At 50.0% G+C, this 26,392-nt stretch overlaps 1 protein-coding gene and 1 long non-coding RNA gene across 6 annotated transcripts; one reads left to right on the top strand and one right to left on the bottom strand.

Moving 5' to 3' along the window:
* Positions 1 to 654: 654 nt before the first annotated feature.
* ATOH8 (atonal bHLH transcription factor 8) lies at positions 655 to 26,392 on the bottom strand. 5 transcript variants are annotated; one of them, XR_005859475.2, is made up of 4 exons: positions 25,221 to 26,392; positions 13,771 to 13,962; positions 13,144 to 13,240; positions 4,304 to 5,894 (listed from the first exon to the last, which is right to left on the bottom strand). XR_005859475.2 is itself a non-coding variant. In XM_040699655.2 (3 exons), exons 1-3 carry the CDS (start codon positions 26,157 to 26,159, stop codon positions 2,687 to 2,689), a joined length of 1,326 nt encoding a protein of 441 aa, XP_040555589.2. In that variant the 5' UTR covers positions 26,160 to 26,392; the 3' UTR covers positions 655 to 2,686. The 5 variants fall into 5 exon arrangements, 4 of the variants coding, with proteins under 4 accessions (XP_040555589.2, NP_001384159.1, XP_046796308.1 ...); XM_040699655.2 differs by lacking the exons at positions 4,304 to 5,894; positions 13,144 to 13,240 and adding an exon at positions 655 to 2,881; NM_001397230.1 differs by lacking the exon at positions 13,144 to 13,240 and having other exon boundaries at positions 25,221 to 25,907.
* On the top strand, positions 3,595 to 7,381 carry LOC124417968. The gene is made up of 2 exons (XR_006939292.1): positions 3,595 to 3,721; positions 5,206 to 7,381. It is a non-coding gene; the product is annotated as an uncharacterized LOC124417968 (long non-coding RNA).

Raw genomic sequence — 26,392 nt, 5'->3', positions numbered from 1 at the left:
AGAAGTTGTTCTGAGGCTCACGACCATGAGAAAGCTCTCAAAGCCCGTAGCTATTCACCCAGCCATAAAAGTGGCTGATCTCATTTCTTCCCATCCGGACCCATCCTTGGGAGGACGGCTCGAGACTGCAAGAAACCCATGAGGGACTGTGCTATTGCTATTGATTTTTGACAGAAGATGTGCAGATACTGCAGCAAGGAGGGGAAGGATCAGCTTTGCAAAAAAAAAGGAGCGTGTTGAAATCTGGAAGAGCTCTTGCATCTGGGAAGGAGGGGATAAATTTTAATCAATGTCAGTGTTTCCAGGCGATTTAGAAAAGCCTGACTATGCAGTAAGCTGTAATGACCTCTGGCAGACTTTTAATCTACATGCGGCGTTATAACTTGCTTGTTTTATAAATGATGAACACTGCTCCCACGTCACTTGGAGCAGTTGCATCTGAGTGAGCTTGGAGCTGAAGCGAGACGTGGTGTTGCTTAGAGGATTCCTTTAATAGTGCCTAAAATGGAGTTAGGAGAAACACCCCCAAGGGATAGGCTACCTGAGCTGATCCTTGTGGCCCTGAGGGGCATGGTTTAGTGGGCATGGGGCTGACGAGTTGAAGGTTGGACTGGATGATCTTAGTGGTCTTTTCCAACCTTAATGATTCCATGATTCTCTTGCTCCGCTGTGTTGTTTATTTCTCCCTCTAACATACTCCCATGATCTTTCTTTTCTCGTCATTACTGCTGTATGTTCAGATCGTTTCTGGCTTTCATATCGGTTTGTCTATTGTAGAACCTTTAATAACGGTTATTTCCTGGTAGTGAATGTGTGACTTGGTCTAGCGGGACCTGTTTGTAGCATAGTTTTCTATAATTACCCAAAATTTACACTGCAATTCCAGGCCTATTATATGGGACATAGTATGTAATTACAGGCATAACATATTAGGTCCTAATAACAGCAAATATATCATTACACAAATCATTCATGTAACTGTGCTGATATTTTTATATGGAGTAAGTGAATACAATTACTAATAATTGCCATACACATCTTACAGCTGCAGCGTAACTGGTGCCACTACAACACAGAGCAGGGCAGCAGCTGGGAAACTCCCAGGGAAATGCCTGTGAAACATTGCATCTGAAAGCCAAGGTGGATTTGGGTGCATATGTGTGTATACGCAGTTAATATGACAATTTGGGAGGGATCCACGTTGTCTTGCTTAGATTATGTGTTGTCCTAGTTATGTGTGTAAGATGGTTCTCCATACCCATAGAGGTTATGGAGATCCTCCAGGAGGTATAGATGGTCCTCCAGGCTGTAGACAGAGGGAGTGAATCCTACAAAAGCAGCAGCAAGCAAAGTTGGGCCATCAGGTCACCAAAGGGAGATGAGGGTGTTGGGTTGGACATTAGAAAAAATTTCTTCTAAGGAAGAGTGGTGATGCATTGGAACAGGTTGCCCTGGGAGGTGGTGGAGTCACTGTCTCTGGAGGTGTTCAAGAAAAGGGTGGATGTAGCACTGAGGGCCATGGGTTAGTGGGTACGGTGGGGATGGATTGGGGCTGGACTAGATGATCTTAATGGTCTTTCCCAACCTTGAGGATTCTGTGATTCTTTGAGGAAGTCATGCATCCCACCTTCCACTTTCAAAGAGCTAGTCTTGGCCCACTGTGTGTAACAGAAGTGCTTTGAGCCTGTAGGGAGACTGTTAGTGCTGGCATCTGTCAGGCAGCACCCGTGTGCTGTCAGTTAATGACAGAGATGTTTGATGTGGCTAATGGTAATGCTTTATGGGAGAACTGGGCTGATGCACACAAGTTAGGAAATTGATTTAGGCACAGCCATCCTGACACCCCAATTTCAACCCTTGGCAAGGAGGGCAGCTTGGTGGAGGATAGATGCAATGGGGACTTTGTTTCTTCATGCCAGTATTTCAACAAGCTCAAGTGATGACTTCTGTTTTAACAGCCACCTATTCATATCCACTGAACGGTTTAGACTGAAATCTTTTTTCTTCACTGACGGGTTAACTTCCTTTCTGGCTCTGTCTGCAACAGGCCATCAGCTCCTTTGATGACACTAACCTGGATCTGCAACGCTGAACCCCCTTTTTGCACACTATCCAAGTCAGTGGGAATTTTGTTCACTGCTCCAGATTATCTCAGAGGAATGAAAGGTTCCATAGGCTGAAGTCTGCCCTAAGGCATGCTAAGGGGCATGTGTTTAAAAGCCAGATCGTGGTGCTTGAGAATTATTATGTAAAAGCTGTGCAGAAAGGCAGGGGATATTAATTCAGGCACCACTCTGCAGTTATCAGCAGGATCTGGCTTGCATTTCATCAGCTTGGCTTGGGTAGAGCTCTCCATGTCACCTTCCTGCCATCCTATTTCAGCATGGAAATACCCCAATATGAGCAGGGACAATGAACTGGAGATGTGGGGGCCAGCTCCAGCCTACCAAAGCAATTTTACCTGATCATGGAAGCACCTACGAGTCAACCTGGTCATGTATAGCTGAGCAGGTGCCCAGGTGAGTCCAGTGGGCTCTTGCTGAGTCTGGTGAGGTGTGATGCGGTTGTGTTGGTGATGTTCCTGCACACTTGGTTGTGTTCCCACACACCTGGGATTACACTGATGATGCCAATGTTGATGCCAGCACTGTGAACAAAGAACTATTAAAAGCTGTGTTAAAGACCATCAAAAATGGTTAGCGTGAGTTTGCATCAGGGTGAGGCCAAAATGATGACACCAACACACAAATGAGCAGAGATGAAGCCACTTAATGTGCAAATATGGTGGCCAGGGCTTCCACTCGGGTAGACATAATCTCTCTGGGCCCATCCCATCTTGATTTTTGCCAGGACTTGGACTGGTTGTGGTGGTCCCAAGTTCCTGTGGAGACAAAAGCAGAGTGGCTGTTCTGATGGCTGTTGGTGTAATCTCACCATCTGTGAACAACAGGAAACTCTTGAGTGAAAGAAGGATCTAGTATTACGGGGCAAGCAGGCAGTGACTGCAATACCTTGAACAAGCTTAGTGGGGTGATGGTGCTTGTGCTGTAAGGTGCTTCTCAGCTTGATTCACACCATTGGTCTCTCCTTGGCCCTTCACCCACTGCAGCTGCCACCCAAGGCAGCAGATGTGGCATCAGCATCGACGAGGTGCCCTGTGTTACGTCTGGGTGATGTTACTGGCTTGGTGTATGATTTCTGGTTTAATGTGGAATTCAGGATCTGCATCATGCTGGACATCACGAGACACTGGCAGAGCTGACCCTCCAGCTTCATCTGTGCATCCCAAGTTGGGAGCCAAGGCTTGGACTCTGCTGACCCCACTGGTTGAGGCAGAAGGGTGACAGCACAGAGGGTTTTGCTTTTACAGCATGCTAACAAACATAATCACCATATTATCAGGAGCATGATTGCCCACTGTGTTTGCTGGGGAGGAGTCAGGCAAGGTCAGCTCTGTACCTTGGTTGACCCTGACCAGGACAGGCAAGTGTCAACTCCACCACAGGTTTCAGGGAAAGCACTAATATGTTTACTAACCTTTGGTAAAAATTTACCCTTCTTCTTATTGTCAGAGTTGGTTGTTGGAGCTGGCCTGGGGGACACACAGAGCAGTGTTATGAATCACCACTGCCATTCCCCTGGCCTTGTCTCACCTCCCATTGGGACCCCAAAGACCAGAAAATGTCATTCATCCTCTTGCAGAACATTGCTCCTGAGCAAAGTAAGTCTTTAACTTCTAGAGACTTTGTTCCTGCATTTACTGGAGGGGAATGGGTAGGGTGGGGATAGCAGGGAATGTTTTAGGGAAGTGAATTTGGGAATTTTAAATGAGCAGCTGAGTCCCAAGGGTTAATGTTTCCCTGAGCAAGAGGACAAACAGTATTGCCTGACCTAAAGCCCCAATTACAGCTTGATGGTGCTGTCCAGCTTGTGATGTATTTGCAGCAAATTTCTTATCTATCCAAAGGAACTGAAAGGGGGGAAAAAAGCAAATAAATAACATCAGTGGTATTGTATCACTGGCTCTCCCCGCAGACCTTGCTGTACTGATAATCATTAACTCTCCCAAACTGAGAGCCATTGCAGAGCTCAGGAGTAAAATATGGAATTTCTCATATTTAGAAAAAAAAAAAATGCATATTTGATGCTGCTCAGAGAGAGAAATGCCTGCAGTGTTTCCACAGCCCTTGGCCCTGTGGCATAGCCTGTGTGTGCTATGCAGAAAATGACCCTAAAAGGATGCATATAATGTACATAATGAAAGAGAGGGTTTAAACCATGCTTTAAGAAAGAAATACAAACGTCAATCTAAAAATGTATTTATTGGGCTGCTAATAATGAACAGCGGTGAGGGTGGGGGGTGATGAGCAGTATAATGAAAACCTCAGGGTCTGGACACCGCTATCCCCTGTGTGCCTGGAACTCACACAGAACAAATCTCAAGCATCCTCTCCAGGACCTCTCCTCCCTGCCTCAGCCAGGAGACATGGCAGAGACCCCCCAGACCCACAGACACTGATCATGCAAGCTCAGGTTTTGCATGCTCAGTGCTCCCCTGTGCTTTGAAAGGGAAATAAATGGGCAGCCAGTGAGGAGCTCAAGCCTGGCGTCAATGCTGGGTGGAGGATGTGGTGAATGGAGAATTTCCTCCCCGCTGATGCAGATCCTGCAGATGCTCAATGGGACACCCCGGTGCCAGTCCCAGCCCTCCCAGTTCCCAGCCAGCTTCAGACACCCAGGAACCGATTTACGTTGCTGTAACTGGGATTTGAACCCGGCCTCACAAATATAACCTTTCCCCTTACTTAAAACAAAGTATGTCAATCTCCTGAGCTTGGAAACCCATATTCTTGAACACAGAGCTCTGTCCCCCATCATTAGCGCACGAACTGCATTACCTATAAAGTCTGCTTACTCCAAGCAAATGTTTCTCCATTTTTTCTTTCTTTTTACTTCAATTTGAAGTGAAAGGTACAGTATAGGATTCAAATGCCTTTGCATTACACGGGTTTCTGACCACTCGAAAACCCCATGAAAATGACCTCACAGAACTGAAATGCTTGCAGAACTTGCGGCGTTCCACTCCGCCTAGCTGAACTTCCCTTTGATTTTCTTTTATTGCTTCACATGGCGCTTAGCTTCTACTTAATTTTCTTTTTCTTTATTAAAAAAAAAAATAATAATACCAAAACCCCAACACCATAGATCCTGCTTCAGCTCTCTCTACACGCCAGTATCCCTACCCCATGGATGTCGCAGGAACGTCAGGAATTGGCCAAAGAGGTGGAACTACGGAGCAGCTCCAAGGAAGAAGACAACGTGGTGGTTGATCACCCGGTGCCGTGTCCCCACTCATTCCCATACCAAAGGCTGGCGGCAGAGCTGCGGGATGGGAGAGCTGAGAGGGACCTCGCAGAAGGATTCCGAAATTCAGATCTGTCCCTGACAGCTGCTGGCCCACTTGCTGCAATCTGAACGGTGTCTCTGACTTCTCTTTGGCTCAAGGATTTAACATTAAGGCAAAAATAAGACACAGTGTAGAAGCTCCATCAAATCTTTGGCACAACAGCAACAACAACAACAACAAAAAATGACTGTACACATGAGCTGAGAGGGGAACATTTCCCAGTTAAGCAAAGGGAAAAGTGCTAAATAAATTGCACGTACTAAAAGGTGGCTGGCTTAAAAACAATAAGAAGCATCCTTGTCCTTTTTTTTTTTTCTTTTCCTTTCTGTTCCAGAGACTGAGAAAGTTCCTTGGCCAATCGTCATCTTGAAAAGGGGCTTCTGCAAAAAAGCTGCTCGCAGTCTTCATCTGGACTGTGCAAGCTTTGCCAAGAACAGATGTAACTGGCTGGAAGCTCTTCTGAATCCTCCCTTCCCTGTTATTACTCCTGGAAAGAGAAAGACGCAGCATCAGAACAGTGAACATGTGTTGTTCTGGTGGCTCCTCACACAAATGGCCCTTGTTGGGGTTTCCTTGTTGGGACCCATCAACCCATAGTGTGAGTGTTCCAGAGTTTGGCTTTGTAGGGCATTGACAGGTAGGTGGGCAGAGTCCCTAGAGTGCTGGAAGAGAAAGAGGGAACAAGGAAAGTTTGGGAAGGAAAAGGAACAAAATGAGACATGCTGGCAAATGCCTGCTTTGGAAATGACCTCTGGGTCCATTTTCAGAATCAGAAGTCAATCTCAGAAGTAGAAAAGGGAAGCAAATGAGCTGATGTGTCCCAGACCTGTGGGGCTTATTTTGCTATTGTGGTTATCACATTCATTTCCGCACACACAGCTCCTCAGCCCACAGGAGAGGCAGAGGCAGGTGTATATAGGTAACTGGTACAGAGAGTTATGGCCAGGTTTACTGCTGCCATCGTAAAATGCACAACTTCAATGAGCAGCACTTTGAGACAGGAAAAACCTCATCTAAACCCCCTCTGACATTAAAATAAGCCCTGTGAATATCTCACAAACAATCGTTAGCATACTTCAAAACACAGTAAAATCCTCTGGGCTCGCTCTTCCATGAGGTCACATCGCAGTTGGCCAAACTGCCTTCATCACGTGGGCTCCTAAATCCTCCTTAAAGTAACTCAGGAATTTAGAAACTTGGAAATCGGATCCCATTTTCTGAGCCCAACCACTGTTTCTTGCTTTTTGCCAGTGGACTTCAGAGCTTTCCAGGGTGCAGTGCAGCCCCTGATGGTCCTTTGGACACGGTCATCAATTCTCCAGACAGACCAGGCGTCTTGATGACAGTCTAAAAAGGTCATCAAACTCTTCAAAGATTGGCCCAGAAAACATTCTTTCTCAGACCCATCTGTTGCTGTACTCTCTCTGCCCTTTTCCATTATTGGATTTTGTAACATTAAGGTACAAAGTGCGAGTAGGTCAGCCTGATGGTTGGACTCGGTGATGTTGAAGGTCTTTGCCAACCTAGATGGTGATACGGTTCTGTAATTCTCTGAAAGTATTATGACACCGATGTTCTACTTTATTATTACTATAATTAGGGCTGCTGCCTGTGAGATGACCCATCCCAGGTGAGCATCTACTCTGGGCTAAGGGGATGGGGATACAAGACCCTTACTGCAAACCCCTCCTACACCAGGCTTGCCCTTCCAATTGGCACACAGCAAATAAAAAAAACGGAGCTCATTATGCAATTATTATCAATGATTTGTTGTCTCTTCTGACTAACACTACCTAGCGTTGCTCTGGGCAGGAGGAACAACTGGCCTAATGAGCTGGGACTCAGGATTTTGAATAACGGGGGTTGGGTGAGAGAATGACAAACAGCCTCGGGTATCACAAATGTTTCTGATAGGAAATGCCTAAAACGATTTTCCAACAATAAATTATGAATATTAATAACCTGTAATAGAAATGAGGGTTATTTAATTTATGTCACATGGAAAGAAAAAGAAGAAAAAGGAGGGGAATAAACGAAGAAAAAAAGAGGGGAACTGAAGAAAAAGGAGGAAGTATTGAATGCTCTCATTAAGGTCACGGCCCTCGGCAGCCTGATCTAATGTATGGCAACCCTGCCTACAGCAGGTGGGTTGGAACTGGATTATCTTTAAGGTTCCTTCCAACCCAATCCATTCTATCATCCTATGATTAATATTAAAAGACAGTAGAGAGATGCATCCTCTCTTGCTGTCTGGAACAACAGTCTTAGTGAGCAAACCCCTTCCCCTGTAGGAGCAGCCTCACCCTTACCCAAAGCCATCCAAGTCGGAAGGACCCCAGTCCTCCTCCTGTGTCCTGGGGGCTCTCAAAAATGCCGAATAAATAGTACCTGACACTGCAGTTGGGAAAAAGGGGGGAAGTAAGAAAATGGGGTGAGCAAAGGTGGGACAAAGTGTAGCATGTTTGGGATGAAAGATGTGGAAAGGAGGATGGATGGACGGAGGGAGGAAAGAAGGAAGTAATGGAGGGAGGAAGGGATAGACAGATGGAGGGATGGATGGAGGGAGTTACGGAGGGAAGGATGGAGAAATGGAAGGAGGGAATGAGAGATGGATAAATGGAGAGATGAATAGAGAGATGGAGGAAGTCATAGTGAGAGGGAGGGATGGATGGTAGGAGGGAAGGAAGGAGGGATGGAGGGATGAAGGGAGGGAAAGAGAGATGGAGGGATGGATGAAGGAAAGGAAGAATGGGTGGAGGGAGCCCTGCAAGGCAGTGGAGGAGCTCAGCAGAACTGCTCAGTCCCAGGGGCTCACGGAGGGGTGCTGGGTGGGGAGGGGCTCTGCCTCTCCCGACCTGCTCCCACTCCAGCCAGCAGCTCAGAAGACAGATTTATTGAACAGAGTCTGCTTTAAACTAATAATCACAACTCCCCTGGCTCTTGAATTTGACAACTGGCCCAATGACCTTGGTGAGTTTGCAGCATCCCAGAGCATTTCAATCTCTATAAATCAAAGCACTGTTGGAATGGAGTCAACCTTTGTTCCAGGGCTTCTCCCATCTCGAGTCACATTTTCCTTTTGCTGGAGTTACCTGATAGCTGTGGGGTAGATCTCCCCCTGCCCGTGCTAATAACTGGAGCAGAGGGAAACCTCTTGGTTTTTTCACTCAGCCCGCAGAGAATCCTCAGCCTCACCCCTCTGCTCATTCACATTTGCTGTTTGGGTCACTGGGGTGCAGGGGCATCTCAAAACATGAGCTATAAACACAGGGCAGTGAAAACTCACAGGGCATCGGGCTGCCCCAGAGACTCTGCTGTCTTGCGGCCGCAGACAGGCAGATGGACGGGAAGGGTCGCTGCTCTCCTGTGGCCCAGCTCTTCCCCGGGGAAGCAGCCTGGCTGCCTGCCTGCCTGCAAGTGCGAGCAGGGAAAGGGAGCTATTTTTAAAAAGGAACCTCTGCTTGATCAGACTGCAGAGAAAGGGAGCTCCAACCTCATTACCAGACTCCCCCGGAGCGCAGGACGGGAATCCACGGGGAAGAAATGCCGTGCAGATCACCCGAACACGATGCGGTAACACCATCTGATATCGCTATCAGGTGATCGATTGCCACCAGGACCGGGTGAGCAAACCAAGCTGGGAGCTGTGCCTCCAGCTAAGGGCTCCATGTAAATAAATCATGCATCCTGATGCAGAGTTACAGAAAAAAATATGCCTCGAGCAAACAGAAATGCCATACAAATTAAGCCTGATGCTACCATTTCTCTTTTACAGTCCCACTCCCAGCCAGTAAATGTGCTGCAGAATGTGGGAATAAACCTCACCTACAGCAGGAAATCTGCTTTTAGGCAAGCAGCAATGGGGCAGCACCAAGGCATGGCAGAACACCACAATAACTATTTTATATAATGCAATAATCACATACATAACGTGAGCAATTCGGTGCAAGAGACTGCAACAAACGGAGCGGCGTTCCATTCCGTGGGTGCTCCTATATCATCTAATTATCAGGGAACTTATATATAGCACATCTTTAATTCCTTGTGTCTGTGCGCATCCACACACATACGCAGACCCCGGGACTCAAAAACCCAAGAAACTAAATTCCAGCAGAAAACTTTTATTGAGCTCCAACTGCTCGCCTGTTATTCATAACCCAGTTTCCTCTCTCACAAAGAGACCTTTCGCATGGTTTTCTTTTTTTTTTTTTTCCTTCTGCCTCGCTAACAGCTGCTCGCAGTGTTGTATCCTGAGTGATGATGAGGTTCTGAAAGTGTTTTTTTGGAACAGATGGCCAGGAGAGAGCCGGGGAATGTGCCAGCAGCGAGCTGGGGAATGCGCCAAGTCCTGCAGTGACTGAGTACTCCGGGTTCCAGCTCGCGTGCCTTTCCCCTGCCCTCTGCCCCAAGTGGCGCCAGCAGGACTTCCCAGCTCGCGCTCCGAACATCTGGAGTCTGCGACTGCCAGAAGAGACGGGGAGGAGAGGGGGGGGGGGGGGGGGAAGCCAAAAAAAAATATAACACAACCACCCAACCCAACCGCCCGGCCCTCCCTCCCGGCTCCGGCACGGCTCCCATGCTGCTGCTGAGCAGAGCGACCGGTGGGAAGCAAAGAGGGGAGGTTTTGGGGGGGTGATATACACACACATACATATATATGATTTTTTTTTTTTTTTGAGGAGTTTTCTGGTTGTTATGGGGTTGTTATGGTGTTAGGGCTGCTTTGCATACAGTGTTTTGCGATGAGCAAAAAGCTGCGTTGTGCTGCCTGGAGAGTGGGTGGGAGCTGCCCCGTAGACATAGGGAGCACTGCTCTGTAACCCCAGCCCCAAACCCTCCCAGACTCCTTAATGCAGCCATTCTGCAGGGCATAAGGACCGTAGAATCATAGAATCATTAAGGTTGGAAAGACCACTGTGATCATCTAGTCCAACCATCAAGGCATGCCTGTGAGTACTGTGGACCATGTTCCTCAGTGCCGCAGCTACACTTTTCATGAACACCTCCAAGGATGGTGACTCCACCACCTCCCTGGGCAGCCTGTTCCAATGCCTCACCTGGAGCATAGAGCTGTGAGAAGTATCCCACAGAAGTACCCAAAGCCCCACGGACACCAACTGAGGCTTTCAGGGGACTCCTGGCCACCCACAACATGTCCCCAGCTCTTTGCTGGCACCTCAGACCCAAGCACAGCTCCAAAAGGATCCAGAGCTCAGCTGGGCTGTCACAGCTGAAATCTCCATCACACTGAATCATAGAATCACTAAGGTTGGAAAGAGACCTCTAAGACCACCAAGTCCAATCACCAACCCATCCCCACCATGCCCACTAACCCATGTCCCTCAGTGCCATGTCTCCATGTATTTTGGACACCTCCGGGGATGGTGACACCAACACTGCGACTCATGCATGCACTGTGAACGGCATAACTCAGTGCAGAGTCCTTTTATAACCAGCCAAAGGGCAGCTTTCAAAAATGAACTTTATCATAACTTGCCACCTCCCTATGCAGCTTATTTTTTTTAGGAAAAGGCATTTGTAGGCCTTCAGTTACCCCTTTGGCTGCTTATAAATGAGATCTCCAATCACCAAACACCCTTGGTCAAGTCTCAGTTGCAATGACTTAAATCACTCTATAACAGCAGTTAAGACTGGAAAGGGGAATTTTTTTCTTAGCTGAAATAGCTGGAGAGGCTAAAGCCAACTTTTCTAATTAACACAATGGAGTGGAAGGGGGGAAAAAACCACCCATTAAATTTCCTATTGCAACAACGAAGTCTGCACAACAAGCTAACGTTAGGGACAGCAGATCATTCACCCTCAAAAACAAAGCACAAAGCGATGCAGAATCCAGCAAACGCAACATCTGGAGCCCCCGCCTGCCAAAACAAACTCCCATCAGCTACTTTTTTGTGTAAGATGCTCACGGTGCCACAGCACGCTGCAATCTGCCAGGGAACCAAGAGACAGGGGCAGGGAGAGACGCAATAAAACGGAGATGGTAGCAGATAAGGGTGCAGCACAGCGCAAATGCCGGAGGTCTGCACTTGGGGCTTGCTGTGGATTTTGTTTTAAAAGAGAGAACAAAAAGGGAAAAACAACAACAACAAAAATCCACCCCGAAGTCTGTAACTCAGAGGAACTGCTCAGCAAGCAGCGGTTTGCGAGACCTGATTAAAACCACGCTCAGCACAGAAAACGTGCCGATTTCAGAATTAATGAGCACGCGGTGACTTTGGGCCAAGCCATTGTATCCTCCTCCAGCCGCCTGCGTTAGACCTCCCACGAGAGACATCCTTCCACACCACCTGACATCCAGAGCTCCCATCTTCCCCGCTCAGCTATCCCAGATTTACTGCCCCGCTCTGACAACAGCCTTCCCCTGCCTCATGCTCGCAATGCCACCCCTGGCTTGGCTTGAAGAGAAATGGCCATACCATGATAGGGTGACCATCTCAATCCTGTCTTTGTGACTCCTGTCTACTGGGACTTGCTGACTGCTTGAGGTTCCTCAGTAAAACCCACTAGTTTTGGCTCCATCTTCAACTGAGTGTGCTCTTGCCATCACACAAGCTTAAAATAAAATGGTTCCTATCAGCAAGGGCAACCCGGAGGCTCTTGGGTTGCCCAGAAAATCTTCAACACTGACTTTCCTACACTGCAGAACTGCATTGCAAGACAACTTCTAGAAAGAAAAGTAAGGCAGAGCATGGACCAGGATCCTGCTAACAGCAAAACTTGGCTTTCCTTTCGGAGAAGGTATTTGGAGGAGGGTGAGGATGGGTATCCTCGGAGGATACGAAGCAAAGGCAGATTTTCTCCCATTATGCTGTTTCTGGGACTGGTGGTGGCCTGTGTGGAGGCGGGATGGCCAATGTCCTGTGAGAGTTTCATTGTTCATGCGCTCTCAATAGGATCAGGGCTATTCTCCGCACATGCGCTTTTGAGCAAAAACCATAAATGGAAGATTTTTTATTCTTAATTTATTTTTTTAATTAAGGGTGGGCACAGCCCTAACCCTCATATGTGAACAGCCTGGGATTTGGAGCCACTTGAAATCTGGCTCCAAGTTTTCTGTCTTGAAGCTTGCGTTGGTTTACGTAAGCCAAGACAATGAGTCTCAGCCCATCAGGCACCAAAAGCCTCAACACCAGCCCAGTGAATTGCCCAGCTGCCATAATGGATGTTCCATTTTGACCAATGACTTCCTCCATTTTGACCTCAGGAGGTGGCTCAGCCCCAGGATTCCACTCCCATCTCCTGCCCTAGGGCTGGTGGCACTGTAGCACTGTCCCTGGCCCGCCAGCACCCGTTTCCCTGCAGTAATTCCTCAATTTCAGGCTGTCCCCATATGCAACTCCTGTACCTCCTTGGCCACATCTTGCTGTGCACATCTCACCTGGCACTACAGCTCTGGGGGTCAAAAATATGGCCCCAGGAAGCGACAGAGAGCATACTATTGTGTTTATTTATAACCCCAACTTCTGAAGGATGATGTGTTGGGCTGAAAAAGAGGAAAACCAGGGAAACCTGCCCGAATCAGAGGCAGACCTTAACGACACGGGGAAGGAGCCTGCTCCCCAGCTTAGCTGTCCATTCATCCATTAAAGTCCCGCTGATTTATTATCCTGCATGACAAGCGAGCCCAGAAAGCAGGGGGAAGTTCAATTCAAGTTTACAAAACTCTTTTTGTCATAAAAGCCCGAACAAAGACATCAATCACTCCTTTAATTTACCCATGTCACTTTCCAAGAGGAAAACTGGCCGAGCGCTCCGCTTCCTCCTACCGCAGCTTGATGATGATTTCACCTAATTGGTTCAGCGTTAAGTAACCTAAAGGAATGCGATGCGTAATTAGATTCAGCGTTGTTTCCTCAAGATACCCGCATGTCCTTCAGGTCATACGTCTTCCTAATATGTTTATATGTACGACATCTCCATTAGCTACTTTTTTTGGGTGTTGTCAGGCGATTTTCGCAGAGATAAGTGTTAGATTAAACAAAGCAGAAATCACAGCCGGGCGGCCGCATTGTGGGCTCTCCAAAAGGCTGGTTGCTTTTAACCAGCAACAGCCACAAGACAACGCTAATAGGATCATGTTGTGTTAAAACACGAGGGGGGGACTAACGAGAGGAAGAGCCTGGCGAGGAGAGCAAAGCTTTTGATTAGCGAGGAATGTGGTTATTACAGGATCAGACAGAAAAAGCAAAGAGCTGAGAAGTGGGAGAAAGACGAGGAGTAAAGAATCAGGAAAAATTTGAGAGGTTGAGAAAGGAAGGAAATGGCTTCGGATTTATTTTTTTTCCCCCCTCTTTTGTAACTTTTACTGTTATTTGGGGGGGGTGGAGGAGACTGTAACATACCTTCCTTTTTTTAGATCTTCCTTCTGCTTGTAAGGTCCTAGTGCACTGCTCCACGCATTCAGAGAAGCTCATGTTACTGTGGTCAGCGCTGTAATCCAGGTCTGCTAGTCTGGCCAGGGAAAGGATATAGTTACAGGCTATTCTCAAGATGGCCAGTTTGGACAACTTTTGACCATAAGAATAGCAGGGAACCTAGAAAGGGTAACAGGGAAAGAAAAAAAATTAGGCCAGAAAAACAAAATATTTCGCTCGAAGCACGATAAAACAACTGCAGGTTATTTTCTTAGCGGTTTTTAACACAAATAGGAACTCTGCCGATAAAGGGCCATATGGTCCCAACAGGTTTTGCAGAAGAACTCCCCCGCTGATCTCTGCAGGAATGAAGCAGCGTGAGACCTCTCGATTTCAGCGGGGCAGTTCTGCTTAAAGCGTGATGGCGGGACATGGGATGCCTGCCTGCCGCTCAGTTGGCTTCTCAGAGAGGCCAGACCCTGTTTTTCTTGGAAAACCCAACCCCCTGTTGCCAGCCCCTTGAGTGACTCGCCCCGAGCATCCTCCTCCCTGCAAGCGGCTGCAAAGCCATCGCAGCCTTGTGCAGTAAGGCAGCAGTGCTGGCAGAAGTGACACGTGCTCAAACAGCATCACTCACAGCTTCCAAATCTGCTCTGAAATTCCCACCCACTGCCCAACACTGAGCACCAAAGCGCCCACCACTCTGCCTCTCAGGAAGGCATTATCTGATGTAAGTTATTTCTTTACCCTTGAACACCTCTAGTGTAACGTGAAACATTCAAACGATTCAAACTAAGCAGCACGTATCCAAATAAATGCATGGGGTACAGAAGGTTGGACTGCTTTTATATCGCCATCCAGCAAAATGCTACATGTGCGCTCAATTTTAGGCACGCAGCTTTGCTATGTCCAGCTTAAAGAGAAAATCCGCTGAGTTCAAATGGGCTTGGGGCCCCGTCCGCTACTTTACCAAATTGCTAAAGGTCATTCAGCCCTTAATGCACAAGAATCTATTGCCTATGGGAAACTGGAGCCGGGCGTTTATCTGAAATCCATCCTCACTGCTCAGGCTGTCTGAGCGCCCGTCAATCTAAGTTTTCATGCAACATCAATCACTGCAATGGCCGAACGTCCCTCAACCATCTGCCTCCATACCAGCCTCCATCCTCCTCATCCCTCGAGGGTATCGCGCTCTGCTTATGGTTGGAGATTTTAAAGCTTCTTGCCATGCTTGTGCCTGAGCTTCTCTTTTCTCCACAGACACGAAGCCAGGCTCACGCCTGGCTTTACATAATGTAAGAGGGGTTAAGAGGGGTTCTGCCTCTCTGCTTATCCCGTAGCAGCTGCGTGCAGATATCAATGGAAGAGCAGAACAGCTCAGAAATATATAGTATTTCCCCAAGTATTCTGCCAGGCTCCAATAAATGCCAGCTCCATGAACCCAGCTAGATGTGCTTGCTCGGTATTAGCAACCCACAATAGATCTTTTTGTTCATTAATTTGGCACAGTAAGTTGAAACCCTGGCAATAGCAGCGCCCACAACATGCTTTTGCAGTTCCCTCCTCCTTCTCAACACCACAGCCCTCCTTTTGCTTGCTTTGAAGCTGGCTCCCACTGTCCTCACTTCAGGTTCCCCAGTTCTTTGAGATGAGGGAACAACGTCATGAGGGAACATCTCCTTTGTATTTTCAGTCCTCCATCACTTGTGGTTGGACGAGATGATTTTAGTGGTCTTTTCCAACCTTAATGATTTACCTCTTTTCCCTCATCTGACTGCTGTATCGCAGCCATCCTGCACCTCTGAGCACCACTGCTGCTCTTCCCTGAACCCGTCCTCCCCCCAGCGTGTCCTTGGGGAGCTGAGAGAAGCAGAACCACATGCAGTATTCACACTGTGGGTGCTCTCTGCATTTATCTAGCTGATGCTGATGCTCTCTGCTTCACCTCATACTCTTTTTCTCATCACTCCTGGTTTGATTCGTGGCCACTACCAGGCACTGACCTGAGATTTTCATCTATAGAAACTCTTAAGGTCTCCTTTCTCTGAGATTATGGTCAGTTCAGTGTCTACCATTTTGTATGTGTGATCTGATACAGTTTTCCCCTTATGCATTGCTTTACATCTACATTCTCCCTCTTCTTAGTAGAGGAAGCTTACTTTCCAGCTTGGTTTTGTCAGATGCTTCAAAGGAGGAGCTCTGCCATGGAAATTCAGACCAACTACATCTCAGCTAGACCACCCTCATCCATGAGCACATGGATTTTAATGGAAGAACGCCGTTGACTCCATAGGCCATTTGGCTTGCACGATATATCTGAGGTGCCAGCGGCATCTGACCTCTCTAGAAGCAAGCCAACAAGCTTCAAAGGGCCTTTTTCTGTATGCATCATCTGCTACTGATACCCTTGTGGGGGCTGGGGAATCTATTTATTCTCTGGGAATACCCAGTGGGACCACTGCTTTGACCTCCAGTGGCATTTCCACAGTGCTGCTATCACCAGTGCAAAAAGGAACACATCGTCCACCTTCAGATGGTAATACCTGGCCCCCAGATGCAGCGAGCTGAGTTATTTTGGAAGCAGAGCTTTGGGCAACAGAAACACCCAACTGTCTTTCGACACTGATGTCACAAGAACAGTGGAGATCCCAGATCAAACAGCAGCACGCAAGACCAAAGCAAGGAGGAAACCAACATGGAAAGATTCGGTGAAATGTGGGAATAATTTCAGAATTGGACAAAGGAGGAAGTTAAATCAAGTGGAAGGAGAAGCGACCACGAAATCCTTGAGGCTGATACACAGACGCTGTCCAGTTGCAACACAAAGAAGACAGGCAAATGTCCATTTTCCTCATCTGTTTTGCTCTTTTTCTTTTGTGTGCTGTTCATTATTTATTTATTTATTTATTTATTTATAGGAACAAAATAAAACCCAAACTGTTTTTTTTTTTTGAGGGGGGGGAGGGAGGGTGGGGGTCAGGCCTGCTACAAATTCCAAGAAAGATCTCAGTTTTAGCAGAGTTGACCAAACCCTCACCCGGCGTTACACAACACTTCTCCTACACGATGCAGCAAAGTCCAAACTGGAGCTGCCCCGTTTGTACACAGGAAGAATTTCACCCCGCGCAGCTCAGATACCACTGTGATGGGTGCGGGGCACCAACAGCAGGAGATAAGAGTTTTTGCCATGGTAACAGTGTTAGAATAACTGTTTCATATGGACCCTCCCTGTCTTGGCTCGGCTCCTGCCATTTTAATGTTTCCTTTTGAATTAAACATGGGAAATTGAGAGAGGAATGAGCCACTTAACTCAGATCTAGATCTAAAGCTTCCCCAAGCAGTGGGGGGGAAGAAAGGCAACTTTGGTTTCAGCACTTCTTTAGCACAGAGCCAGCAGCAAGGAGGGGAGGGATCTGCCCAGGTTGAGTGAAGGGTGTCAATAACACACCTGGATGCCAAGAAAATTCAAAATTCAACCAAAAATGGAGCATCTTAGACACTGGAAAAACACTTGATGCCAGCAGAGCCACATGGTGCTGAAGACCTGCGCTCTATGCTCATCTGCAGTAGTAGGTTGCATGACCAGGTGTGTGCCATGCTCCAGGTGAACTCCAAGCCCTCTCCTTTCAACACCCTCTCTTGCTCATCACACCTGAACCCAGCAGGGAGGGCTGTGAAGGTGGGAGCTGAGCAGGTCTGCTCAGAGCTCAAGTTGCTATGCATTTTCCTTATCTGACCCCATCGATTTCTGCACAGCTCACCATCTTGCTTGCGTTATTTGCAATGATTTAAAGGAAAGAGAAAGGAACTGCAATTGAAACTGCATACTGATCTGAAGGAATGCAGCAGAAGGCAGTGGGCTGGGACCAGAAGATGCCTGCTGGTCATGGCTGTGGGGTTTTGGGGTCTTATCAGTGACCCTCAGGGTGAAGCAAGACAAGATGCATGCTCTCAAGGTATATTACTGTGCAGAAGAGCTCTGTTTTGGCAGGAAGACAGGATGGGATGTGACATAACAGGTCCCTTCCATCCCTGATGTCTGTAATCAGAGGCAGTGTCCTTGGAAGATGCTCCCTTTTAAGTCCATGGGATGTCTGCCAGGCACTTCATCAGCATCCACCAAAGCTGTGATCTTGGAGTCTGTTCCCAGCAGAGGAGACCAGGGATACTCACAGCAATGGGGCTGTGGGAAAATCGGGGTTATCCCGGGGACTTGAGCAGCACGAAGGCAGTTCACACTGCTGAGCATCCGGCTGGACTGTGCTGTCACTACGGAGAAGAGCGTGGTACAATTTGTATAAATATCCTTTGGACTTGTACAGATAAGGTCTTTAAAGTTAAATCCTCTCCAGCTTTGCATTGCATTCCCCCAAAGAAAGGAAGAAAGGGCCCTGGGGGTCCAGACCTCCTTGTTATTATAACATAAGTGCGACTTAGCACTATGGATTTGCACAGACCCACTCCATATGAAGGTCGTGTATTTGGCCCCTTGGCTACAGCAGGAAAGCTGGGGAGGCAGAGAAACACCTGTGTCTGCAGCACAGCATCAGCTAAGGCCTCCTGACAGCTGGCTCCTCCACACCATGCTGTAAGTTGTTGCATTTACCTGTCTTGCAATTCATGTGGTTTATTTTTATGCTAAACCATGTCCAGGAGAGCAGCTGGTTGCCTCTTTCCCATGGCCTTTTAGAGGATTTCACTCTTCGTGCCTCATGCTGAAACACTTCCAAAAGGATCATACACATGTCCAGTGCTTGATAGTCCTGGTGTTCTGACTCCACTTGTGTTTTGCTGGATCTCAAACATGTCCTCTGCCTCTGTCCCCATCACATCACCTCTCCGGGGAATGGCAACTGTGAAGTTACTGGGAGCAGGAAGAGAGATTAAGTACTGACTGGCTTTGTCCAGAACATCAATGCTTCTTTTCACAGAATCACAGGATCATTTGAGTTGGAAAGGACCAGTAAAGGCCATCTAGTCCAACGCCCCTGCAATGAACAGAGACACCTACAGCTCCATCAGGTGCTCAGAGTTCTGTTCAGCCTGACCTTGAGTGTCTCCAAGGATGGAGCATCCACTACCTCTCTGGGCAACTTGTTCCAGTGCTTCACTAAAGACACATCGCTTCATGGATTTGGTGCTCACAGGGCATGGATTCATACCCCACAAGGCCGGATCCTGTAAGTTTTGTGAGCAAACACCATGACCACAGACTCATAGAACCAGAGAGTGGTTTGGGTTGGAAGGGACCTTAAAGCCAATGCAGTTTCAACTCCCCGCTGTGAGCTGCTTGCCACCCACCAGATCAGGCTCCCCAGGATCCCACCCAACCTGGCCTCCAATGCCTCCTGGGATGGTTCTTGGAGGAGTGCTTTGGGATACAGTCTGTCCAACCCGTGGGCGTTGCGGTGTCAGATGCTCTGCAGATCTCTATTCCGGCCGGCGATGGGCAGCAATTTTACACCACCGGAGTGGGAGGCTCTTGTTCCTTTGCCACCAGCTTGTGCAGCAGAGCATTCAGCCAGCAGACAAACCTCGTTTAAAAATGTCAACAGGAACAAAAGCAGCAGCAGTCCCAACCCAGAAGCCTTCTCATCTCGGGTGGGTCCATGCTTTCGGATAACCCAGCTCCCGGTTCCTCCCAGCTCCTGGCTCCCCCGCCGCTCGCATTGCAGCAACATGAGTTCACTCCTTGGAGCGAATGAATTGGCTTCCTGCAAACAAAACCTAGGTGTGGTGCTGGGTGAGTTCACCCCACGGAGCAATTCCAAACAGCAGTCTGCTTAATGCAGCCCCGTGCCTGGCTCCACTCGGGCGCCGACGGTCCTCAAGAGCAACACCAGGAGGTTCTGCACCCTCAAAGCCTCCTCTGGGCACAAAAAAATATCATGCTGTGAGCTGTAGCAAAGCCCTTACCTTGTTGTAGGTGTTCTGAACCACCTCCCAGTATAACAACTACGCAAAGGGTTACTGAAGAAGGAAACCCACAGCTGTAGCGCACAACAAATCTCCTCCAGGTGAGTCTAAGTGGGGAACATTTTAGGGGGGTGATGTTTTAGGAGGGTAGCTGCCACCTTCCATCTCTGAATGGGTCAGGTTCAGCTGGGGAAGGGGAGAATGAGCTCCGCTGCAGCTGTGGCCACATCTGGGAGGTTCTGCTCCTGGGCTGACATAGAGGGCAGCACAAAGGTGCGACCCAGATGGGTTGATGGTTGGACTAGATGATCCTAACAGTCTTTCTAACTTTAACGTTTCTATGATTCAAACTAGCAGCAGAGCGAGATGCACAAAGAGGGGAATGGATACACAGAGGCTCCAACCAGGGATGAAGAACCCAGATGTGTGATAGGCAAGCATACCCCTCCTCATCACAGGGACTGCAGCCTGGGCAGTAATCTGAGAACAGCTAAAGGCAGGGAGCAGAGGCTGCACTCAAAGCCTGCTGGATTCAAAGCAGACTCCTTCCTCCGATTTCAGCGGGAGCCATAAGAAAACACAGAGGTTAAGTCAGGGTGGCTGCAGCAGGCAGAGCAAATACCTCCCTACAGGAATGGGATTTGTGTCAGAGGATAACATCAGTTAGACAGCAAGGGGAGCAAAGAAGCCTCCTCCTTTCTGACACACAGCCATTGTTTTCAGGATTTTCATGCTTTTGTCTGTGCTCTCCCTTAGTTTCTCTCCCCTTGCATTGCTCCTGGCCAGTATTTCGTCATCTTCCTTAGCTGTTAAGCCCCAGTGCCTTCCAGTTCTTCTGCTTTGACTGCACTTTAAATAACTGTGGCATCACCCAGGGCTGGCTTAAACCACTGAGCTGCCCCTATTAACACTGTGCTGCTCACGTGGGGAATGCAGCCCTGGGACACCCCAAGAGCAGGTGATGGAGGGAGCTCTCAGCCTCCTCATAGCAGCAAGAACACAACCAATACTGGTTGCATGTGACGGTGGTGACAGACTTCAGCTGCTTTCAAACAGATGTCACATTGGGTAACATGGTTTAACTGGCAAGGTGGTGATGGGCAGATGGTTGGACAGGATGATCTTGGTGGCCTTTCCAACCTCTGTGATATTATGACAGAGGGTGAGCACATGATGGTGCATCCCAAAAATAAGATGTGGAAAGTGGGCAAGCATAGGCTGATACCTATCCCAAAGAGCCACAGACTCTGTGGGTTTCTGGCTCAAGCTGCAGGTTCTCAAGTTGGCCTGGAGGCTGGATGAGAGGTAATTGCCTTCAGTTGTGCCAGAGGAGGCTCCAGTTGTATATAGAGGAGACTTATTCTCAGAAAGAGTGGTCAGGCATTGGCACAGGCTGCCCAGCAAGGTGGTGGAGTCACCGTCCCTGGTGGTGCTCAAGAAATGTGGAGATGTAGCACTGAGGGACATGGTTAGTGGGCATGCTGGGGATGGGCCGATGGTTGGACTAGCTGATCTTAGTGGTCTTCTCCAACCTTAATGATGCTCCGATTCCCAATTTCCTCCAGCACCTACCCTGGCTCTGCATATCCCTGGAGATGGTTCCCACCACCACCAGCGCCCTGCAGCCTCCTAATGTCTCCTCAGGGGAGGGAGTGGCATCTTCTTGCACTCATTTAATGACAAGCCACAGCGGTCACATGCACACTGGCAGCTCAAAGCAAAAGGATACTAGGAAGGGAAAAAACCTCAGCCCCAGCAGCTAAAAAGCCCCATAAAAGTCTAAAATATCTCCAGAACCCACAGGAGTGCAGAGAACGAGCCTGTCAGCTGCAAAAGCAGAGAGCCCTGGTAATGCAGTGGTGAAAAGATTTAGGAAAACACCAATGCACTTGAAGGGAAAATTAATGTCTGTGGACACATTTGCTCCCAGCGCAGACTCTAGCTTGGAGGCTTGACATGCTGCTTTGAGGAAGAGCTGGACAGCAGTGCTCCAGAGAGGAAACAGATGTGCTGCATGGGCAGGCTCCAGATCAGAGGCAGCTGGGGTTGTCTCCAGCTATCAAGGGAGAATCTGCTGCCACCTTAGGGTCTGTCAGCACAGCTGAGATGCACGACAGCAACCCCTGCATATGCAAAATGTGCTGCTGGATGGTGGCACGCTTGGGTGACCATGGAGAGCCCTCCAGGAGCAGAGGAGGCGGCTACGCCATCCAACCCAGGCTTGAATGGCTCCAGGAATGGCACATCCACAACTTCTCTCAGCAGCCTGTGCCAGGGCTTCACCACCCTCTGAGTAAAAATTTCCTCCTAACATTCGGCATAAATCTCCCCTCTTTTAGTCTGAAACCACCGCACTGCTGCAGCCTGCCAGATGCGAAGATGAGAACGCAAAGGAGCAAAGCAATGGCCTTGGGTCCCATGAGCCCTGTGCTGCATCGCCACATTGCTAACGCCTGGGTTCATTGACCACCCACAAGGGTGGGGAGCACAAGGGAAAACAGATGCAAGTGACAACAGGTCTCATCTCTTACTGCAACTCCACGGCATCTTGGGGCAATGGGATGGTGCAAGAACCCGCAGAGCAGCAGCCGTGTGGGTGTCCCATGGTGGGAGGTGGAAAGAGGGATGGGAGCAGCGCTCAGCAGGGATACTTAGAGACTGAGAGCAAAGCACAGCAGAGCTATTTCCTCCTCTTTGAAGCGTTTTGCGACAGGTATGCAGCAAGCTGTGTTTTCCATGGGGAGCTATGCTATTAGCCTCGAGTCCTGCATCAATAGGAGACTTCTACAAAGGACACTTGGGGAATTCAGGGAGGAAAAAAAGTCTCCTGAATAAATAGCTGAGAACCACAAGAGGCAGGACTGCAGAGAAGGAGTTGCATCTCAGGAGCATCTGCTCTTTGGTTCTGCTTTATGGGACATATGTAGTGAGAGATCGCTGCTGGCCATAACACAAAAGGGTGAGGATGATGGCAGTGACACATCCCTCCCTCCTTCTGGAGCCAACAGCTGCCCATTTATCTGCCACCTCTGGCACAGCCAAGTGCTCAGAGCCACGGTTAGATTATTCCCTCCTTGTATGAAACGCCTGTGGTTGGCTTTGCCTTCCCCAAAACCGACAGCAGCGACAACAAAAAGCTTTCCTGCCATCTGGAGAACTGGCATCCATGAGCCGAAACATGTGTGCCAGATGCACACAGCTGCTGAGCCCATCTGCCTGGCACACTGTGTGCCAGCCGTTCCCCTTTGGTGGGCTGCCACTGGGCATCCTATGGAGAGACACAGCTTGCCCATCCTACTCCTCACCTGGGAGACCCAGGCACCCTACAGTGGGATTGGTCCTGTGACAACCAGTGTTCTGCCAGCTGCCTTCAGGGTGGTAAGGCAATGGAACAGGCTGACCCAGAGAGGTGGTAGATGCTCCATCCTTGAAGACATTCAAGGTCAGGCTGGATGGGGCTCTGAGCACCTGATGGAGCTGTAGGCATCTCTGTTCACTGCAGGGGAGTTGGACCACATGACCTATAGGAGTGCCTTCCTACTCACTCAAATGATTCCATGTCACCATGGGTGGGCATCTCCAGCCCCATCTACCCATCAGGGTGGGAAGGGAACAGAACCCATGCAGCTCCTGCACCCCAATCCCTCCCTACAGAAGGGGTGCAGGCTGGGTGCGCTCCTCACCATGGACCTGTTGATTTCAGCACCTCAGGAACTAGCTCTCTAGCACATCCCTATCCCAAAGCGAACCTCTCCATGCTCTCGCCTCTCAGCCCTGCTGGCTGGGATGGCACAGATTGCGAGTTCTCCTCCTGTGTCCTGATCCCAAAACCACTCCACAGCACCGGTGTGAACGATTTGAGTGACAAGCCAGCACTGCGCCTATGTGCAATGAAGCTGAGTGTCACCTGATGTCACGTACGGCACCAAGCACGCCGCTGGCAGCCCGGGGAGAAATGAATCCAAATGTCATCCAATGCTGATCAGGACAGCCAGCCCACCCCTCAGCAAATTGCTAGGAAAACCTCGCAGCAAACATTTCCCAGGGAATTATTTCTTTCTGTCCGCAGAGCGAGCGCAGCTCTGTCAGTGTGCTCCAGCACTGACCCTGGAGACTGGCTTTCATGGGAAGAGAGGACAGCAACTTGTTCTTCAGGCTCTTTGGGCTCCCAGCTGAGTCCTGGGCTGAAATGATTTATGGACACAGGGCCAAGGCCAGGAATCTGAGGCTTTTCAAGAGTTGCCCATTTCCCAAAAGAGTGCGGCTTTAATTTGTTGCTTGCCTGACTTCTGCTTGAGGCTCAGCCTAGAACAAGATTGCCAGCGAGCTGGGAAATCAGAGCTACTTCCCCTTGCGGTTTCAGTGGTGTAGATGTCTGTCCATGGAGAATTAGACTGACACTTCCAAACACGTTACACACAGCCACCAAACAACCGAGATAGGGAAGCAAGGCAGAGAAACAAAATAGAGCACGCCTGGGGTTTACATTCCCAAATGGCAAACTCAGCACTGGAGGAACACCCTGTGTCAGTGCTGTTAGGCAGGGAGTGCCACACAGTGACTGAAGCCCCTCTGGTTTAGATGCCCACCAGCGGTTCTCTCCTGACACACAGCCCTGGAGGGATGGGTCTGGACCATGCAATGCTCAGCATCTCTCTGAGCTGTGAGGCTCAGAGGGCTGTGAGCCGTGGGCACATCTCCTTCCTAAGCACCTGGAGAAGTTCTGCTGGTGTCTGGTGGAAGGGCAACAAAGCCAGGATGGCTGAGAGCTGTTACAGGGGGCAGCGATAGAAATGTGGGGGTCAGATCAGGGCTGGACACTGATTTATCCTCACGGGGAAGAAATGAGAACCGTAACACTGGGGTACAACTCGATCCCCTCCTCCAGCTCTCCCCTCATCTTCCACATGTTGGGGAGGTGATGGGGATGGAAGGATTTCCTCTCCAACATAGCTCACCTCTCAGAAGCTCCACCTTGCCCACAAGAACACCTCTATTATTCACTCCCAGAACACCAGGAGGATTTCCTAAGCCATCTCAAGAAGAAAGCCCAGCACCGTACACACATCAAGCAAAAGCTACAGGAAAAAAATATCACGGGAAACTCACTGGGATGGGAAACTCATTGGGAAAGGTGCACCAATGAGCTCAGCCGAAGCCACAACGAAAGCTTCAGAGGGAAACCCCAATGGGTTTAAGCATCCCACCCCAGTGCCCTGTGCTCCCCCCAGGACAGCCCACGCCGGCGCACACACGTGCTGCTGGATGGAGCACACAGCGAGCCGGGCTGATGCTCCCAAGGGCTTTTTCGTTTGCGCTGCCTTCTCCTCCGTGCCCTTCTGTCTCCGGGGGAAAAAGATCCCGAAAAAATCCCGAATTCCCCCAGCAAGCAAATGAAAAGTCCTCGTTTCTCGGTCCCGACTGACAGCACAGTTCCACGCTCGGCGCCGCCGAGCGACATCCGCTCCTGTCACCGCATCCCTCCCTCACCCCGTTCCCCGGCACCTCGGCCCGGCAGGTACCTGCTTCCGCAGCGCCTCGAAGGCGGCGCTGATGGTGTGGACGCGGGTCCTCTCCCGGGCGTTGGCCAACAGCCGCCGCGTCTGCTGCAGGGCTTTGATCTCCGGCGAGACGCCGGCAGCCTCGCCCGGCCGCGGGCGCGGGGAGGCGGCGGGAGGCGGCGGCGGAGGCTGCGGGCGGGCGGCGGCGGGGGGCGGCGGAGGCGGCGGCGCGGCGGGGAAGGCGCTGGCGGCGGCGGCGGCTCCGAGCGCGGCGGCTCCGCGCGGTTCCCAAGCGGGCGGCGGAGCCGGGGGAGGCGGCGGAGAAGCGGGGGGTGCGCGGAGCCCCGGCCGCCTCCCGCTCAGCACTTTGAGCTCCACGCGGAAACTTTTGCAGCCGTGTTTGCGTCTCAGCCGCCGCAGCCCCCCGAGCTCGGCGGCGGGACAGAGGCGAGGCCAGGGCTCGCCTTCGGCCAGCGGCGTGCTCCGCATGGCGCGGGGCAATGCGCGGTTGCGCTCAGCGCCCGCCCCGCCGCTCCGCTCCCGGTGCTGCCGCCGCCGCCGCCGCCGCCGCCCCGCTCCTCCCGCCGCCGCCGCCCATCTGCGCCCGCTCGGCCGCGTCGGGCAGCGGAGCCCCGGCTCGCTCCGTGCGTCCGTCCGTGCGTCCGTCAGTCCGTGCGCGGCTCCCTGCAGCCCGCCTCTCCCCGCCGGCAGCCGGCCCGCCGCGCAGATGAGCGGCTTTAAAGAAACAGGAAGGCTGGCTTTTTTTTTTTTTTTTTTCTTCCCAAAACAGCTGTGCTGCCAATCTCCTTTGTTCATCCCCCCCCTCCCCCCCCCCTCCCCTTCCCTTCCCTCCCACCCCACTCCCACTTTCTTCTTTAATCTCGCTCTTCCATGCGATGGAAGAGAAATCCTGCCCCCCGGAGACTTGCGGCGACCCACCGTGTGTGCTTGTTTTTTCATTTCCCCCCTCACCCCCCTCCCTCCCTCTGGAAATTCGGGATTCGCTTTGGTTTCCAACAACCGCTTCTCTTATCACTCATTTCCCTCATCGAGATCCTGATCCGTGTGCCCGGGCTGCCGGACCCTTAACCCTGTCCATGGCAGGAGGTTGGAAGCGATGATCTTTAAGGTCCCTTCCAACCGAAGCCATTCTATGATTCGTTGACTTCATGCAGCTCTCCTGGTGGTGCCCT

This window comes from Gallus gallus, chromosome 4, assembly GCF_016699485.2.
Source record: "Gallus gallus isolate bGalGal1 chromosome 4, bGalGal1.mat.broiler.GRCg7b, whole genome shotgun sequence".
In the NCBI taxonomy this organism is placed as follows: domain Eukaryota; kingdom Metazoa; phylum Chordata; class Aves; order Galliformes; family Phasianidae; genus Gallus; species Gallus gallus.
Note: the sequence above shows the minus strand (reverse complement) of the source record. Positions and strands in the feature narration are given on the sequence as shown.